At 37.5% G+C, this 18,088-nt stretch overlaps 1 protein-coding gene across 2 annotated transcripts in view; it reads left to right on the top strand.

Moving 5' to 3' along the window:
• The window catches only part of CCDC170 (coiled-coil domain containing 170), a 62,539-nt gene that overhangs the window by 13,899 nt on the left and 30,552 nt on the right, over positions 1-18,088 (top strand). For both annotated transcript variants that reach the window (XR_013928512.1, XM_080389693.1), the window contains exons 5-7: positions 2,042-2,186; positions 4,019-4,204; positions 12,914-13,231. Coding sequence is in view for 1 of the 2 variants with exons in the window: in XM_080389693.1 (XP_080245819.1) it covers positions 2,042-2,186; positions 4,019-4,204; positions 12,914-13,231 (649 nt within the window). In the remaining variant the exon portion in view is untranslated. The remainder of the gene's footprint in view (positions 1-2,041; positions 2,187-4,018; positions 4,205-12,913; positions 13,232-18,088) is intronic.

Below are 18,088 nucleotides of genomic sequence, written 5' to 3' on the forward strand. Positions count from 1 at the left end.
AAAAGCTTTTTTTTTTCCCCTTTTTTTCCTCCCCTTCTCTTTGCTCATTAGTTCTGAAGAGCTAGCAAAACTGTGAAAGAGCTGCATTCTACTTTTTTGTACCTGATTGCCTATTTTCTAGGTGCTTAGACCTTTATGGCCCCACTGGAGGTAATTATGTTATTTGCAGAGTTGCCAAGTACATGCTTTGTACTTCAGGTTGTTTATTTTTAGCAGGTATAGTTCTGTGTGTGGTGTGCCTTCATTTTTCAGAGCCACAGAACAGTTTGCAGGGTTGATGGTCAATCTCATACGTATAGGCATGTATGTACGACATGTCTGGAGCCTCATGCCTTTTCACTTCTGATATATCCCTCCTCAGGACAGCAGCTCAGTAACCATCCCACAGCTTAATTTTGCTGGGGCTATAGAGGAGAGGGAAGTGCCTGGAGGTGAGGAAGCTGTAAAGCACTTGTTTCTTGAAGGCCAGTGCCTGCTGCAGAAGGCAGAGCTCTTTTGGTTTGTGCTGTGTGCTGTGCAGTAGCACATGGAAATACCCTTGTCTTGTCCAGAGCAGTAATTAAGGTTTTCCATCATTCTCTGTTATTTTTCTGCTCTCTTCCACTTTGCAGTGTTGACAGCTGTGCTAATCTCCCTCCTAAGGCAACGTTTTAAATTTTTTCATGGACCATCTCTTTTGCTTAGTGATTTATAACCATTTAATGCATGTGTTTGCACTCATTGTGTGTTTCCTATAGGAGTCTCATGCTGCTTTTTGATTATGGAGTGATGCTCTGTTGCCTGGAGAGAAAGAAATCAGAAATGAAAAAGAATGATTCCAGAAATTACTAACGTGCCCACCTTGAAAACTGAGAATAGTTATATGCTCTAATAAGCAAATGAGTTTTAATAAAATATTTCCTCTAGACAGATGTTTGGTGATACCTCATGTTTTGTTTTATTCTAGTATTCAAATCTTTGTGAGAATGCTCAGCAGTTTTGTCTCTTGCCACTCTACCACTAAGTACCTCTCTCATGGGTGTTATCTGAAAGGTATTGGAATTGATACTTGGATTATACTAATGGTCATTTTGAGCTTTATTTGGTTGGCTATTTTTGTTAATCTGTTCCTTTGTAGTTTTTCAGAAGTGATGCTCAGCATTGCAGCATCGTGAGCAAGATTTGAATCTATGTATTTGCTACCTGTGCAGACTGTGGCAGTGCTTGTTTGCTGGGCTTGTCTTTGTCCCTGGCAATGGGAGGGTTGTAACCACATTTATGCTAATGAGTTAAACTGACTGCTCTGGTGGTTTGTTCTTATAAAATATTCACAAACTGCTGGTAAGGCTGATGACAGATGTTTCACGTGGGTATGTATCTGCATGAAAGGTGCCTTCTGAAATTGATGAAATTGATGATAAAAAGCTGCCTTTTCTTCATACTTTTGTGGTAGTCCCTTAATATTTTCTTTTTTAATCTATCCCTTTCATGGGTAGTGTTACACTGCAGAAGACTGTATTACAGCAAAGTTCTGTCTCCCATCTCTGCTGGTAAACTCTTTGCAGGTACTTGTACTGATGTCCTATGCTTCTATTAGTCCAGAAGGACTTCTCTTTCCCCAGAATTTGTTCATCAGCACTATTAGCTTCATTAGAGAGAGGATGTGAAGTGCTTTTAGCATATTTTACTAGAATTTTACCACTCTCTTCTCCCTTAATTTTTCTAAGCTTTTGCTTGCAGCCTCCATTTTTCAGTATCTTGAGAGCACTGTTTATTAACATCACCTAGATCTTGTGTTTTATTGAGATATTGTGCTGAGAATGAGGTTGGGATCATAGAAGATTCTTTGAAGTGCTAATCAAAAGCAAAGATGAAGAAATGTTTACACGCAAGGAAATAAAAGTTATATGTATGAACAGATATAGAGATTTATATGTAACTTTTAATATTCATTTTGTGGTATGCAGAAGCTAGCAATAATCTTGGGATAATGTCTTTTGCCTAGAATTCTGTTTCAGAGAACATTCATCCTGATGTATGGTTTTCTTTTCTGTCCGATTAGTAAAAATTTGAATGAATGCAAAGAAAGCACGACTCAAGTTTCTAAAATCCGCAGAAAGTATGAAGAGCTCCTTACACAGCTGTCTGGATTCTTGGACACAGACATCAGAGAAAAAGAGAAACCACAGGAACATTTAATGTCAAAGGTGATTATGTGTAGGCAAGGATTTCTGTATAGCAATTTAATAGAAGAATATTTGGTTGTTAAATAATTATTTATTTATTAAAATAAATAATAGTTATAATAAATATTTATTTAAAAATATTTGTGGTAAATAATGATTTGCAGACAGTGCTATCATTTAAGACATTTATTTAGTTTTTTTTCCCCTGTTGGGCTGATTTTCAAAGGTGCTGAACACTAATAGACCTCAGTGAACTCGGTCTGCTCTTGCATAAATATTTTATCAGCCTGTATTTCCCAAGTACAACCCTGATTAGATACTTGTTTGAAAGCTTTCCTGAAAACCTTAACACTGGGAGTCACTAGGTGACGTGTCAACTAGATCTTAACGCTTATCTTGAGCTGACATACTGTTAAATAGAAACATCTGAAATGGCACACCCTAAAACTACCTTAACTATGCTCTGTAAAAAATGCTGTAAATAACTGTGTGGGTTTTTTGAGACTTAGTCACAACACTCTATTATTTCTCTTCAGAATACTTCTGAAATTTCAAAAACTAAGCTTCCATTTAGAAAAGAAAAATAATTTTTATACTCTTAACCTTTACTGATGCTGCTGAAGGAGATTTTATCCTAATTTTATGTATTCTCATGTTCTGTTTAGTCTTTGCTATCCTGATATTTCTTACCTAATATGCTCCCAAGTGATGTTGGGAAATTCTGTTTCATTATATTAATATTATTATAAGAGTTCCAGCTATAAGGAAAACTTAAAAAATGAAGATTATCTAGTTATGTATCACATTGATTTCTTAAAATACTTGTCCTCGTAATACTACAAGCATATTGAAATTGTAACAGATACTCTAACAAAACTTGGCTAGTTGTCATTAGGAGCAAAGAGATTTGTGTTAAACTGTAACTCTTACATGCTTTAAGTTGAGGAAATAACTGGATTTTAAGGGAGAAGTATATGTTGATGTATTGTTTTAGCAATGTGGTAATAAATCTAGTTGGAAAATCTAATATGTGCTGAAAAGTGTGTGCATTAGGAAAACTTAGCAACTAATTTTTCTGTTTGGGGTCAAGGCACGTCTATTTCGCTTCATTTCCCACATTCCCCCACATCCCCATAAAACAGAATTGATCTGGCTTAGTTTTAACAAATGTCTTACCGGTAGGAGTCAGGATACATTTGTTACGTTATGCACTCTTTGAAGTGACCACATTCATGTATTCCACTTCTTGGAAATAGCATAATGTATGAAACCAGTCCTAGAATCCTCCTGGAAACAACTCCTTTTTGCAAGGTTTTAGCTGCTCAGAACAGCAGCCCACCAGGTATTTGGCCCTGCTCTTGAGTATGCTTATGAAATAGTTGTTGCTAACTCAAATCTCCCATGTCTAAAAAATTTCAAGCATAAAATGCAGCTTTTATTTTCTCATTCCAAATGAGAGGCACACATTTTAAAAAGCCAGACTGAAATGGTCTGCTTTTCACATGAAGTTAGCTACATGATCTGTTTTCATTTTCTGACCTGCTTCAGTTCGGGCACAGACATGCGGTGACAGTAGCTCTCCACCTGTTTAATAGATCATAGAGATTGTGTGGGAGTAAATCTGAACCACATTACACTAAGGTGTGGGCGTCTGGTGGGAATATGGTTCTCTTTTTAGTTTTCTTTCTACTCTTTTTAGAAAGGAGTAGTAGAATGCAATTATAAATTTGACCTAGGGGTTACCAGAAACACCATGTCTTTATTTGGATGATTAGGAGCAGTTATACTGGGATGAATATATATCGTTGTGAAGTGCTTTAAAAAAGTTACCAGTATTTTAATTGTTTCTCTAGGTCTCTGAAATCTGTAAAGAAAATCTGACACTAAAAGATCAGGTTGCTGCTCTTCAAGAAGCTATCAATACCCATGAGATGGAATCAAGAGCTAATAGAGAAACTATCATGAGGCTTGTTTCAGAAGTGACTAAGGAGCAAAAGAAGGCAGCAGGATACTATCAGGACATGGAAAAACTCAGTAAGGTACAAAATTGCATGACGTGTATGTTTGTCTATTTTTCAAATGTTTTCTCAAAATTTCAAATTAATTTCCAATAGGAATTTTATGAGAAAAAATGCTTCTGAAAAGCTGGTGAGTAGGGTCTTTCCTAAAAAGGACATTTTTCTCAGGTTATTTTCAACTTTTTGAAAGCTTCACAATATATGGAGATTAAATGATAACATTGTGTAAAATAGATCTGGATTTAGATTTGATGCCTTCTGGTGATGCTTGCAAACTTGTATTTTTGCTTCCTTTGTATCGTAGCCTTTTCTGTGCTTGCACAAACATGTAAAGAAACAGACTTTTATACAGTTAATGAGTATATCTGAGGCACGAGCATGGAACCATGAAAAAATGTTCTTTTAAATATTATTTATGTGATAATACAAGTTTTCTGAGGTTTCTTCTACTCAGTTTCTGTAAAAAGTCTAATGAGAAATTGAAAGGAATTGATAAGACGCTATTTTATTCTTTCTCTTAAGGAACTTGAAGTGTCTTGGCTTCCAGGTGCCCTAGATTATCTTTTCACTGAGTTATAAACTTGTGTTTTGTAACTGTAAATACTCAGTTGGCTCATATCCAAGAAGTTGTAGCCAGCAGGATTGCTCTTGCAGGAAAGCAGTGTTTTGCTGTGGGGAACCCATAGAGGAAACCTGTGCAGCAGGAATGGTGGGGAAATGAGAAATGTAGTTTAAGCTGCAAGTCAAGTATTCACCAAACTCATCTAGGTATGATTTCGAAAGGAAAAGGATGTAATTTAAGGATTTACTTGCTCCAGAATAACTCACCATTAAGAGGTTTTGTACACAAAGGACAGGTGAACAAAGTGAGCTTCTGTAGCAGTTTTCCTTACTGCTTTGTACTTTGAGTGATAACTGTGGAAAGGGAGCAGTTTACTAAAACTGTAATGAAAATTCCCTGCAAGTACTAGAGCAGTGTGGTTAAAGCTGATGGCCAGAAAAGAAATTAGGAGAAGAAACAGACTGCCACATTGCAGCTGAGTTGTGTGTAACTGAGTTTGTAGACGTTTTTGACATAAAGGCAACCTTGTGCAAGTAAGTTTTCAAATGTAATATTACACACCACCTCCACCGCCCCACCCCGCATTACTTTTTTTCCTGAACAGAATACCACCACCATACACCTTAAAGGATATAGTGTTCTGGTTTGGTTGTAGGCAAAACGCTTAGGAAATGAGAAATAGCTGACAGTGTGCTCTGGAGAAGAAAGAATTTCTTGTAGAGAAAATAAATGTGAAGTACCACAAGGGTCATAAATTTTACTAACTGTTGAAAAGACTTCTTACTAAGCTGTGTAAAATTTTCTGAGACTCAAATGGGCCTGAGAGAACCTGCACCAAAAACTTCAACAGGTCCTTTTTGAGAACGTTGTGTTCTCATACTTCACTTCAAACTCGGGTATGTGAGCAGAGTGTAGCTTGCTCACTAAGTAAGCCAGAATCAGGAGATGTTTTAAACCAAGATGAGGGCTTCATTTGTGACTTGTTTAGCAAGTTTGCTCTGACTGCCAAAAATTTTCCAAAGCTGAGCTAGTTTATGAAAAATATTTTCCTATCGTTATTGTGGATATGCCAAATATATAATTTATTTAACCCATTTTACAGATTATTAGCATTGCCTCTCAAATGAAGTGTATGCCATCAGGGCTTATATTTAGATGCTTATATCTAGATGCTGCAGATTCCTCCAGCGTTGTTCCAGTTTATCTGCTTAAATTTGCAGATACTGAGTAAATCTGTTGAGAAGGTTTTGTGTTTCCAAAAGCCTATTAAGAAATTCAGTAATGAAAAAATAAGTAAAAAACAAAAAATGCTTTTAATCCATATATCTAAAAACAGGCATCCCCTGTTCCCCTGATGGGTGTCTTACTAGGTTCCAAGAAGGGCATTCATGGTATAAAGCTGGTTTGACTTTGTCAGATTCTTTGCTGCACAGTTTAAGCACATGAACAGAGCTGTACGTTTGCAACATGTTCCCCTGTGATGGTGAAAAGCGTAAATCCATACTGTTCCTGTGCCAGGACACACACACAATTTTCTATCAAAATTCTTCTAAGTGTATAGAGGCTGTCACACTGTTCTGCCCGTCTTCTCCAGCAAGTCTCAGCCACCACTCTGTTCCCTGCCGCCTCTGAATCATTGCCAGTTTTTCTTGCCAGGTAGTTCTTCAGTCCTGCTACTTGGGATTTCTATGAACTCCCTCTCTTGACCAGGTGCCTTTCTGTATGTCTCAGGAGGAGGGAGCAATCTAATGATCAATTAAACAGATTGTAGAATCTGAAATTCTTGATGAAGAAAATGAAAGCCAGTTGGTTATGTTTTATGGTTAATACGTGACAATAATTCAGAATGTTCTTTAGTATATTTGATACTTGAGTATTTGGTGCAGGTAGCTGGTTTTCATTTGAGGAACATTAGCAAGCGAACGGTATCTGCAGCCTCACTGCATCACAGCAGCAAACAGCGAACAGAAACTAATGCAAGTAACAAAAGTAAGCCACTAAGCTGTTTTTGTTGTAATGTATTAGTTTTCTTTTAGAGTTTTGAACTTCTCATATTTCTGACTGAATATTCCAAGAGCTTGCTTCTGCAATTCTGTAAATATTGTGCGTACCTTTATTCTGGTAGTGCTGGATATCAACTCCACATTTGATGGAAAATAACTTTTAAATGTGGCCCAGATTTCTAGACTGAGGATCAGAAGATCTGATCTTTTTTTATGTCCAGATGGTGGTAATTAGTTATGATAATTATAATTACAGAATTATAACATTCTATGAGAATGTCTGTAGGTCCTTGTAAAATGTCTTACTTGCTCTAACCAAGTTTCTTTCTTGTATTTAATAAATCCCTATATGATACTTATTTAGAGGTACAGAATATGATGCCTGTATTCTTCTTCCAGATGAATTCTTACACCAGCTACATCTCCGGTTACCACTGCTAAACCACAAGGACTGTAAACTAACTTGCTCTTATCTCTCATCTTCTCTGATGATTCAACCCGGAAATATTTGTGATGTCTGCTGAAATCTCTCCCTAATGTGTATTTTCTTAATGATATCTTATAAACAACTACAAGCAAAACCCCCTTGTGTTCTGAGAAACTCATTACTTCATCTATTGGGACAAGAAAAACCCAAACCCATTTGGTTGTGTCTCCTACAATCAAAGTATTTGGGTATATTAAAAATGTAGGCATGTTTATAGAGTTTAATCAGTTTCCTTAAATAATAATTACATATTTTAATTAACTATATTTTCATACAATCAAATGATTGTATAATGAATTTATACTGATTACATACTACTAAGATTTTATTAATAACATAATTTACTACAAGTCAGTAGTAAATAGAACCATGGGATTGTTTAGGTTGGAGAAGACCTTTGAGATCATTGAGTCCAACTGCAAACCTAGCATTGCCAAGTCCACCGCTAAACCATGTCCCTAAGTGACACATCTGCAGGTCTTTTAAATACTTCCAGGGATGGTGACTCAGCCACTTCCCTGGGCAGCCTGTTCCAATGCTTGTCAGCTCTTCCACTGAAGACATTTTTCCTAATATACAATGTAAACTTCCCCTGGTGCAACTTGAGGCCATTTCTCCTTGTCCCATCGCTTGTTAATTGGGGGAGAAGAAACAGATACCTGCTTTGCTACAACCTCCTGTCAAGCGGCTGTAGAGAGTGACAAGGTCCCCCCCTGAGCCTCCTTTTCTCCAGGCTAAACACCCCCAGTTCCCTCAGCCGCTCCCCATCAGACTTGTGCTCCAGACCCTTCCCCAGCTCTGTTGCCCGTCTCTGGGCATCACATTTGCTAACTTCCAGTCCACCGGGACCTCCCCAGTTAGCCAGGACTGCAGATTAGTGATTGGAAGTGGCTTGGTGAGCACTTCTGCCAGCTCTCAGTACCCTTGTGTGGATCCCATCCAACCCCATGGACTTGTGTGTGTCTCAGTGCTGTAGCAGGTCACTGACCATTTCCCCTTGGATTATGGGGGCTTCATTCTGCTCCCTGTCACTGTCTTCCAGCTCGGGGGGCTGGGTACCTGGAGAACAACTGGACTGAGGCAAAGAAAGGCATTAAATACCTCAGCCTTTTTGTCATCATTTGTCACTGAAACAATTTGTCATGCTTTTCCCCCACATCCAATAAAGGATTATGATATACAAGTTCAAACATCCTTCTCTAATTACCCACTTAAATAATTTAACCTAAATACTTTGCTTTTCAAAAGTAGATGAAAGCCCAAAAGCCCAAAGTTTCCTTTGAAAGATTAACAAGGGCATTGGTTAACACACAGGTGCTCCAAGAAATAAAAGGGAGGAGATGGACTTGTGGTTGTGACAGGGGTTGTAGAGTGATAGATACTGGTGAAGGACTGCAATTATGTAGGAATCTGCTACGACAGGTGAAATAATTGTTGATTAAGCTGCATGAGTGGCCAGTAGCTGGTTAGGCATACAGAGATACTTTTAGCCATGCATCCTTTCAGCTTCCATCAGTCTGGGACTTCTGGATTCAAAGGCTGCGTCTCCACGTTAACAGCTGATGCTGCTTACTGTATGACGCAGTATGAACGTTTCACATAAAATCTCATGAAAGGCCTTTAGTAAGTAGCCCTGCCATTCTTAGTGAATTTTGACTAAAAATAATCAGTATTTCCTCCAGTTCTGTACATGAGACAGCTGTATTGCCACCATCCAGGTAAGGCTGGGGACACTGTCTCTGTGTGTCTGTTGCTGTTAAAGGTCTGAACTCCCTGGGCAGAGCCTCGGATGTCTCATGAGCTTTCACGTCTGTATCCACCTTCTTACAATGTTGTATTTCTCTTTCATTGGAAGTGAAAAACTTGTGTTTCATTTCTCTGGTTTTTTTGCTTTTCCTGTAGCAAATCTTTGGTTTCATGTTTCCATAAATTCCTGATTGCATTTACTATATTTTAAAGTTCTAATTGTTCTTAAATCTGAGAAAATCCCAGTCTCTTTAAAGTAAGCATGACAATGTCACTGTTACTAAAAGTGTCTTTGAATTTCTTTTCTTTTGTTCTGTAAACACAGTAGGTTCTTGACTCCACAGAAGTCAGTGGAACTTCTGCCACCAATTTAGGTGGGCCTGGGATTTCCCCTGGAATATGTTAGGTACAAAGCTGATATTAAGTATGAAAATAGATTTCATAAGAGTAATCTGTCTTACAGTTTTTCTGTGAAAATAATAATTTTGTTTGATATTTTTTTAAAATTACATGGAGTGTGCACAATCGATACAATATATTTTAATGGTATAACGTACATATTGTTGTAATTTTGATGGATAACTAATTCAGGAAGAGCTATAGAGGCTGGTCTAGTTGATAACCTCTTCATGAAAAATTTTACAACAGTTTAGACTGATCAGGAGAGAATGAGTTTCTCTGACATCTTTGGTGCAGCTTCCCCGTTGCTTTAGCCATGGCTGAGATGATTAGTGGAGTTCAGGAGGAGAATGTCCACATAGTTTGTCCACAGGGCTGCTGGGTGATGCAGGCTGTGTGGTTTGGTGGCTGTGGTCTATGTACAGCCTACGGGGAAACATCTCCATTTTAACCTGAACAGCAAATGATGATTCGGTTTCCCTTCCAGTGGGAAATTGTTTTAGGAGCTACTCCATCTGTAGGAATAGTGAAAGACAGAAATGGATGCTGTTGGTTCCTGAGAGATTGTTAATTAAAGCTTCACAGCTCTCCAGAGGGCTCAATGGTAGGGGAGTCTTCATACCACCCTCTCTTCTGCAGGTGTTTTGTGGGAAGACCTTTGCAGAGCTTCTGAAGCTGAACATTGCCAAACTTGCAAGAACCCGAGCTTGATTCCAACATGTAAATCACTAAGAAAATGTGATTGATTACTTTTTAGTATTGGAAGCCAACAGATTTTAAAGATTCGTGTAAATAAAAATAAATTTGCTCAGCAACTTGAAATGGAACAAAGCCATTCCTAGGGCCAAAAATTTCTGTACAAAAAAGAGAGGTTTTGTACTTTCTTTGCTACTTTTTTTTCCTTTAGAAGTTAAGATAAAAGCTGGTGTTGGACATAAAAACAAATATTATAATAACCTCATCTGCAAAGCCACAATAGTTGCTTTTTTAGTAGGGTGTGGCATACTTTTGTAATGTCATACATGCAAAATAATTAGAGAAAACCCATTTTTACAGCCTCTTTTAATATATTGGATTAGAACAAAATAAAGATTTTAGTTTTTGCAGTGTATGGTTAGGTAAATGAGCAATTAAATTTGTGTTTACTTACAACCATAATAAAATGCTACAGTGCTTTTGGGATGTGAACCTGTGGTGTTTTCTCTGAATCTGTTTCAGTTGTGCTGGTGAGTTTTTTTGTTTGCTGGTTTTTTTTTTTTTTTGGTTGTTGCTGTATTTTTTTTCTTTAGGAAAAGAGAACTGGAAGAAGTAATTCAAAGCTCTTGAAAACTATGTTTAACTACCTGAATCACTTTGGAGTAGGTAGTGTTCACTCAGATGTTCTAAAGATATTAAAAGTTGAAATAGACGAATTATTATAGTATGTAATCTGACACTTAAAACTGCCTCTGAAATAGTGACTAATTTGACTAGTATCCACTTGTACACTAATAATGTACAACATTATTGTTAGATTATTTTTTATTATATGATTGTTATATGATTATATGATTATCATGAATATCATGAATATCATTAGATCATCATCATTATAAGATGAAACAACAGGCCAACAGACCTTTTATATGTATAGGACATTCTAGTTTGAATCTTGAGAAATATGAAAGTATACAGTATAGTAAGAGTTATCACAGCTTTAAAAAAATGCATTGTAGTTATTAAGATCAATAGAGTGAGGATATTTATTAATATGTATTATTACTGAAAAGATCTTATGCCTTGTTTCCTCTTTTGTCTGTCTCTTTAATGTGAATTATCTCCCTCATTTTGTTTTGCAGTGTTAAATACAGCTCCTTTAGCCATTCCCTATAAAAGAGCCCCTCCCTCTGCTTAAAAGACAGAAATAATTTTCGCCAACTTTGCAGCTTGAATGGATTTTCTGTGAATGCAGCTGACCTAATATTGAACTCATGAGGGGACCTTGCCAGTGTCTTGTGCAATGGTCTGGGTACTCTTACACCTTCACTAGTCTAGTGCAGGTAGGGTGCCACCAGGTGAGCCTGGTTAGACTGTGTCCCCCAGCCTGAGTGGGTAACTTTAAGTACAGCGCTATGCTGTATGAGCCCTTTTGCTCAGGTCTTGGATAGCCGAAGAACCTTTGGTTCTGCTTTCTATGTCTGCAGGTGGGCACAGCCATGGTAGATCTGCTCCGTCTCTGGTATCTAACAACTTGTCACTGACACAGTCTACCCTGCCTAAATCCACCTAATGTCTAATTCTTTTTTCTTTGAACATTAATTTCCATAATTACTCCTGTTTTCAAAATTTACGATCTGTCAATGTTGGGTAACTTTTTGACCCTACAAGTTGCATACTGAAACATTCATATAGTTCAGAGCCATGGGACATCAGCCATGAATGCTGAGGAGCCAAAGAGAAAACACAAGCTGTTGCTGTTCCATCCTTTCAGTCTTCTGTGGTGGAAATTGTTTTATCTGTCTGCACTGATCACTTGGGGTTTGCTTCTACTTGGGATACCACTTTTACATGTCACAGTCCCTAAATTTCCTGGATAGTGTTCAACACACATGCTGACCTTGCCAAAGCCAGGCAGTGTAAATTCAAGAGAGAGGTTTCAAGGAGGATTGGTCAGAATTTTTATATTTTGAGGTTTACAGCTTTTCATTATGTAAATTGCTTGTCTTTTTTTTTTTTTAAATGTTTGGGCATCAACAGCCTTGCGGTTCTTTATTTTATATCTTGATCTTTTGATTCAACTGTGTTTGCAGATACTCACAATTTGAAACAAGATCTAAAATTTCTTCTTTGAGGTGAAATTGGTATTTGAGCACTTGCATCTTCTTTTATTCTGTCTTCATGTCATAATCTTTTTTTGTTTGACCCCTCGCTTCCCATTTCTGTGTATAAAGAAGCTCAGGAATTTTTGTCACATTCAGGTAAGTTGATCCCGAGATCACCTCTAATTCTGCTTTTAACACTATATTCAAAGAATTCGCATTCTTTTGATCAGCCCTGAACTGGTCAGGCAGTTGGACTAGATGATCATTGTAGGTCCCTTCCAACTGAAATTTTCTTTTCTGGCATATCCCATGCCATGCCATGCCATCCCATCCCATCCTTTTCCCTCCAAGATGAAGTACTTTGGCTTTATTTGTGTTATATCTTGTTCATAATTTGTTTTCTAAGTCATATTATTTGAATGAAAAAATAAGATAGCAATAGTTTTACAATAAAAAAATCGGGTTTTGTCTACCTACAAATTTTATCCATGTACTACTTCTTGCAGGCTATTGCAATAGATTAGTCTATACTGTAATTGCAGGAGGCTTTGGGCTTTCACCAGTTTCAGTGGGAGTTCTCCTATGAAGCCCTGACGTCGAGCCCATATGAGCCATATGGGTCCTACCTTCTCTATCTGCAGTACCTGCTTCTCATTTATTCCCTGCTTTGTGTGTGGAGGGGAGGGGTTATAACAAATTTTAAAGCCTAGTTTAATCTTTCATGTATTTTAGGATCTTGATAGCGCTATAATAGGGAAACGGAGTTTGGAGATGGAGATCAGAAGCCTCCAAGATAAACTGGCTACTAACCAGAAAGATCTGGATACCTCAAAGCGGGAACTGCACAATGTGAAGAAATCTTTCAGTGAGCTGGATGGAAGCTTGAAGAGCAGCAGAGAAGAGGCCAGGACTGCTCAGAGCTCTTTAGTGGCTTTTAAAGAGCAAATTGCTACCCTGCTCAGCGGTGGATCTGCGTTAGTTAAACCTTCTGAGAAGGCCATTTTGGAAAGGATCCAAGAAATAAATTGCAAGGAGGAAAGTAAAGAAATAGTAAGTCACCAACTACTGCACTTGCCCAATGCATGTGCTTATTTGGATCCTTTTTCAGAGTGTCGGTTCCCTCTGCTTAGGTTTTGAAATTACAGAAACCTTTAATTTTGTTGTCTATTGATCTGAGATAATAGGTGAAAAACATCTATGTTTTATTAAGTAGGAAGAGGTCAGAAATGAAATTAATAATAGATGTTGTTAACAAGAAAAGATATGGACAAGCCTCTCAAGACAATGGAATTTGGTTTCAGTGCCACTTAGTGGACATCAAAAGTGGCTGTGTGGCTGCTATAATTTAGTGGAACATGTGAGCAAGTATGGATTTGCTGCTACAATAGTGACTTCACGGACTGATTGACTTGTTTCTCAAGGCAGACATAATTGATGAGTTGCCCCAGGAAACTTCTTTCCCTCCAATCCTCAAAACCTGCACCTGAAAACAAAAAACTATTTTTATGTTTACAGTTAAATGTTGTTGAAACCATAACTGTTCATCATTCAGGACAAGGGCAATGGGAAGGCAATAGGAAGGCAACTGGGTATTCTAATGTTCTGGCTCAAGGTGTTCTGGCTGGTAGTGTTTGCAGAGGTGTGTTTGCATGTACAGGTAGAGAAGGACCAGCTCAGGAGGAAGGTGAGCCAGAATACAGTCTCACTGATGTCAGTAGCCTGACGCTGCACTGAAGTTTCTCACTTGCTTACATGGGCATAAATTAATTTTGTCAGTGAGGACTATTATACAATTAAAAGTCACACACTAAATCAAAAGCTGTTTTCACTGAGCCACCAAAAAACTTGTGTCCTTGCCACATTTTAAAATTCTAGCATCTTCTGTTGATGTGATAGTTTTTTATGTTAGCAAATGTTTTCCTATTCTGTCCAAGATTGGAAATAGCGCTTGAAAATATCCCAGTGTGTTTTGATTAAACATTTTGTTAAAAACTACAAAACAGCTCCCCTATACCAGAGAGTTAGTATGCCAAATTTCAATGAAAACAAGCTTTGTGAAAATTATTCACATTTGAAAGTGATTCACTGAAATGGAAGCATGGCAGCAACTTTTTAATGTAGAAACTCTTTACAGTTTTGCTATATGTCATGGAGTATTTGTTTCTATAAGCAACATGCTTTCAAATTGAAATCCAATGAGAATTTTATGTGTGTATGTGTCTGTACTATTTGGTGTTTTGGCATACAGTTCACATTGTTGAGATGCCGATTATTTTGAGAACTGCTGCGAAAGGGACATTTAAGTTGACTGGTAGCTATTGAGCGAAAAGGTTTTGCTCCTGGAAATGATTTCAGGGGACCTGCTGCTTTTGTAGGATTCAGTTGCAGCCAAGTCCATTTGTGTGCTACCCTGAGCAGCTGTTAGTCTCTGTGGATATACTATGGTACATTCCTAGTGCATGCTGCTTAGTTCTTATTGTTCCTGATTCTTTAATGTTATCTTTACATGCTAGGTTGCCCACTTGATCATCCTGTATACTGGTAGTATTGGGGAGGATTCAAAGTCAATCTTTTCTTGCAGATACAAACTTCTCCAGCTGCTTGAGAGGAATGTGGCTGGTTCTCCAAATAACAGCATTGATTTGAGAAGTCATTTTCTGTTAGAGAACTACTGTAAAATATACAATAATCAATTCTTCTTCTTCTAAAAGCTGTGCTTATTCTTATTTTAGAGGTGAAAAAACGGATGCCCAGAAAAACAGATATTTTTCTGTAACGGTGTTAAAATTCATTTATGTGGGTGCTATGCTCTAACCTCTCTCTCCCCCTCAGAAAGACTTGTTGACTTTTCCTGTTGACTTTTGCAATGGAAAACAACTCCCTTTTTTGAGGGGCGTGTGTCTGAGGATGGAGACAGATTTGTTTTTCAGAATTATTTTTATGAAAATTAAATATATGTGCTAAAAGGAAGCCTTTATTACTAAGACAGAGCACGTATCAACTCCAATCTGCTGCTGCCTAAACCTTTGCTTTGGAATTAAGATGCGGCTCTTACAGTTGCCAGCTTTTGTTTGTTTGTTTTTATATAGTAAAGGAGCTATGACAGGTATGTCTAGAATAGCATTCTGCTTCTGCTAGCAAATGCAGCAATTGCCTTCTATACTTCTAGCAATACTCCCCACCCAGATGTCAGTCTTTTCTAAAAACAAAAATGTAATTGGAGCTCTGTTTCCTGAACCATAAATATTAGCTTTAAATTTAATATTGCTTGGTGAATTTGGTCATTGTAGTTGAATGATGAAGTTTTGTGGATCATTTTATTTGCTAAATATGTTAAGTGGTGAAGCTTTAATGTTTTACTGCTATGATTCGTTTGGAAAAAAATTATTTGCATGGCCCCAAAGGGAACTATAATTACTAAAGCAGTGCTGGCATCTATTCTCAGAATTTCTGCATGAAGATTAGAGGCTTTGGAATAACAAAGCAAAAAATGCCAATATTATACACCTGTGAATCTGTTTCTAACAGGACATGGACTTTGTCATCAGAAAGTTGTTTTATAGTGAACTGTTTTTCTTTCTGTAAATCAGAATTAAAAAAACATTTTCTAAGCTTCTATTTCTAAGGAATATAAATGTTGATATATATGTGTCAATCAGATTCCTATTGCATCTCTGAGTGAATTTCTTTCCAGGATTTGGATATAACATCAATGTTAGGCTATGTATGCTTTACTATCAGTCAATCAAGAAAAAAGTTGTTTATTCAGGTACTATTTCTTATAGACTTTTTAGTAAACTGTCTGGCCTTAAGTAAAAGACTCGCAAAAGTGAGTCATTAAACTTCTTGGCAGGCTAAATTAGCCTGTGGTGTTGCTGGTGCCCGAGCGAGCTTGTTTCAAAACAGCCTCTTTGTGGCTGCAACCCAGCAGCAATGCCGACAGCTGGGGATATGAATCCAGCAGCCAGCCAGTACCTTGCTGATGGAAACTAAAAATGTGCTAATGAATGTGATAATGTATAACAAGAGGATTACAATTAGGTCTTTCCTTTCCCTGAAGAAAGATTGTTTCATTTTTGTCAGGACATAGCTGCAAGCAACTTGCCTTTGCAAACTTCATTAGTGGGATCAGGAAAAGACAATGCAAGAATCTGGGAGAAAAAGAACTCTCCCTGTTTGATTGTTTTGATGCCTTCTCTAAACAGGTTTTCGTGGTTCATTTTTAAATCATCACTGCAGCCCCTCTGGGAGTTTTGTGTATACACTAGAGGAACTGGCAAAATGTTCATCTTTACATTCGAGCCTGATCAGCTATATCTGGTTTACCTCTGCACATGCACCTGTCAAACAGAGTTGTGAAAAGTTTAGATTTTAAAAGACTTGTGAGAAAATCATTCACTGCAACTGCTATATTTTCTGTGAAATCTGAAATGTTTTTGAAGATTATGTCTCCTAATGATGGAGATTTTGGTATCTGAAGGGCATCTGAGTTAGTCATAATCTATATACCAGCCCTTAGCATTAACATCAGCAAAAAATTGTAATTTCATTTGAAAAAATATCAGCTTATACTCTGACAATGTCCAGTGATAGGTATTCTATTGCAGGATTAAGAAACTGCTTTGAATCAGTGTCCTAATGATCGTTTCAGCAGTTATAGTAAGATGCGTATCGTCTGCATATGTTTGGACAGCTTTTGGGTGATACTGTCATTTATTACTTGTAACGTACCAGAGGGGTTCAGGGACACCTGGAGTCCAAGGCAAGCCAGTGTTGCAGTTCATACAGTGCTCAGCTCTGGTTATGAGGTCTCTGGGTTCAGGTCCTTTCTGTTTCACAAGTTTTGTTGCAGAACTGTTGCAGCAAATTAAATTCATAAAGTCAAGTTTCTGTTGACTACCTACAGCTGATCTGATTGTAGATGATATTAATCTTACCAGGTTTTGTCATTGCATATTGATATACCAATATCTTAAGTGCCAAAATTTATTAGACTCTACTCCAGCTCCTGTTAAGATCTCCTGTTCTTGTTTCTTAATGATTTATGGCAATGTCATAAACACATTTTTAGTTTTAGGGATTTATCGATTTTATCCTTCCGAACAAAACATTTATGTGGAAAATAATTTGGGAAATTAAATTAAACATTGATAAAAGCAGAATAATATATGTACTGACTTAGGGCTGACCAAGAAAACCTCAAACAACTAGAATGTGAGAAATCAGGAAAAAAGTTGAGAAAAAAATGAAAACCATAATTATGCCACTCTATAAATCCATGACTGCTGCATTCTGAGTAGCACACGTAGCTATGATAATTTTGTTCAAAGAAAGCACCTTCAAAAAACACTGTGAAGGGCCATGATTGTGTCTAGAGGCTTCCATGCAAGGAAAGGCTCAGCAGACATGAACTTTTCAGCTTGGAATGGTGTGTGTTATGCATAAGGCAAAATACAAGTTGTAAGTACCATGATAAGAGATATGGCAGCTCTAATGCTTTTCAGCTGCTAGGGAAGAACATTTGTACTAGCTGCACATGTGTGTGCATATATGGGTACGTATAAAACAGTGGAACTTTAAGATAACATCTTACCGAACCAGAACAGTACAGCTGATTGTCAAGATAATACTAAGAAGATGAGAAAATTAAGTTGTTATGTTGGAAAGAGGAAAAAAAAATTGCCACTAGGATGTGAAGGACCTTCTGACTTCATCGTACACGCTGCTTTTTTGCACTCATCCTAAGTCATCCCTATGCCTGTCTCTGTGACTTTTGGGCTGTTGAGGGAAATGCCCTACTGACTGCACAGCTGTAGCCCACTTTCTGTTCTGGTGTGCTGTGGGGCTCGACCTGGTGCTTGCACATACCTTCTTAGCACAAGGAAAAGTAAAAGCTAGAGCACAAGA

This window comes from Falco punctatus, assembly GCF_963210335.1.
Source record: "Falco punctatus genome assembly, chromosome: 5".
NCBI classification, from domain to species: domain Eukaryota; kingdom Metazoa; phylum Chordata; class Aves; order Falconiformes; family Falconidae; genus Falco; species Falco punctatus.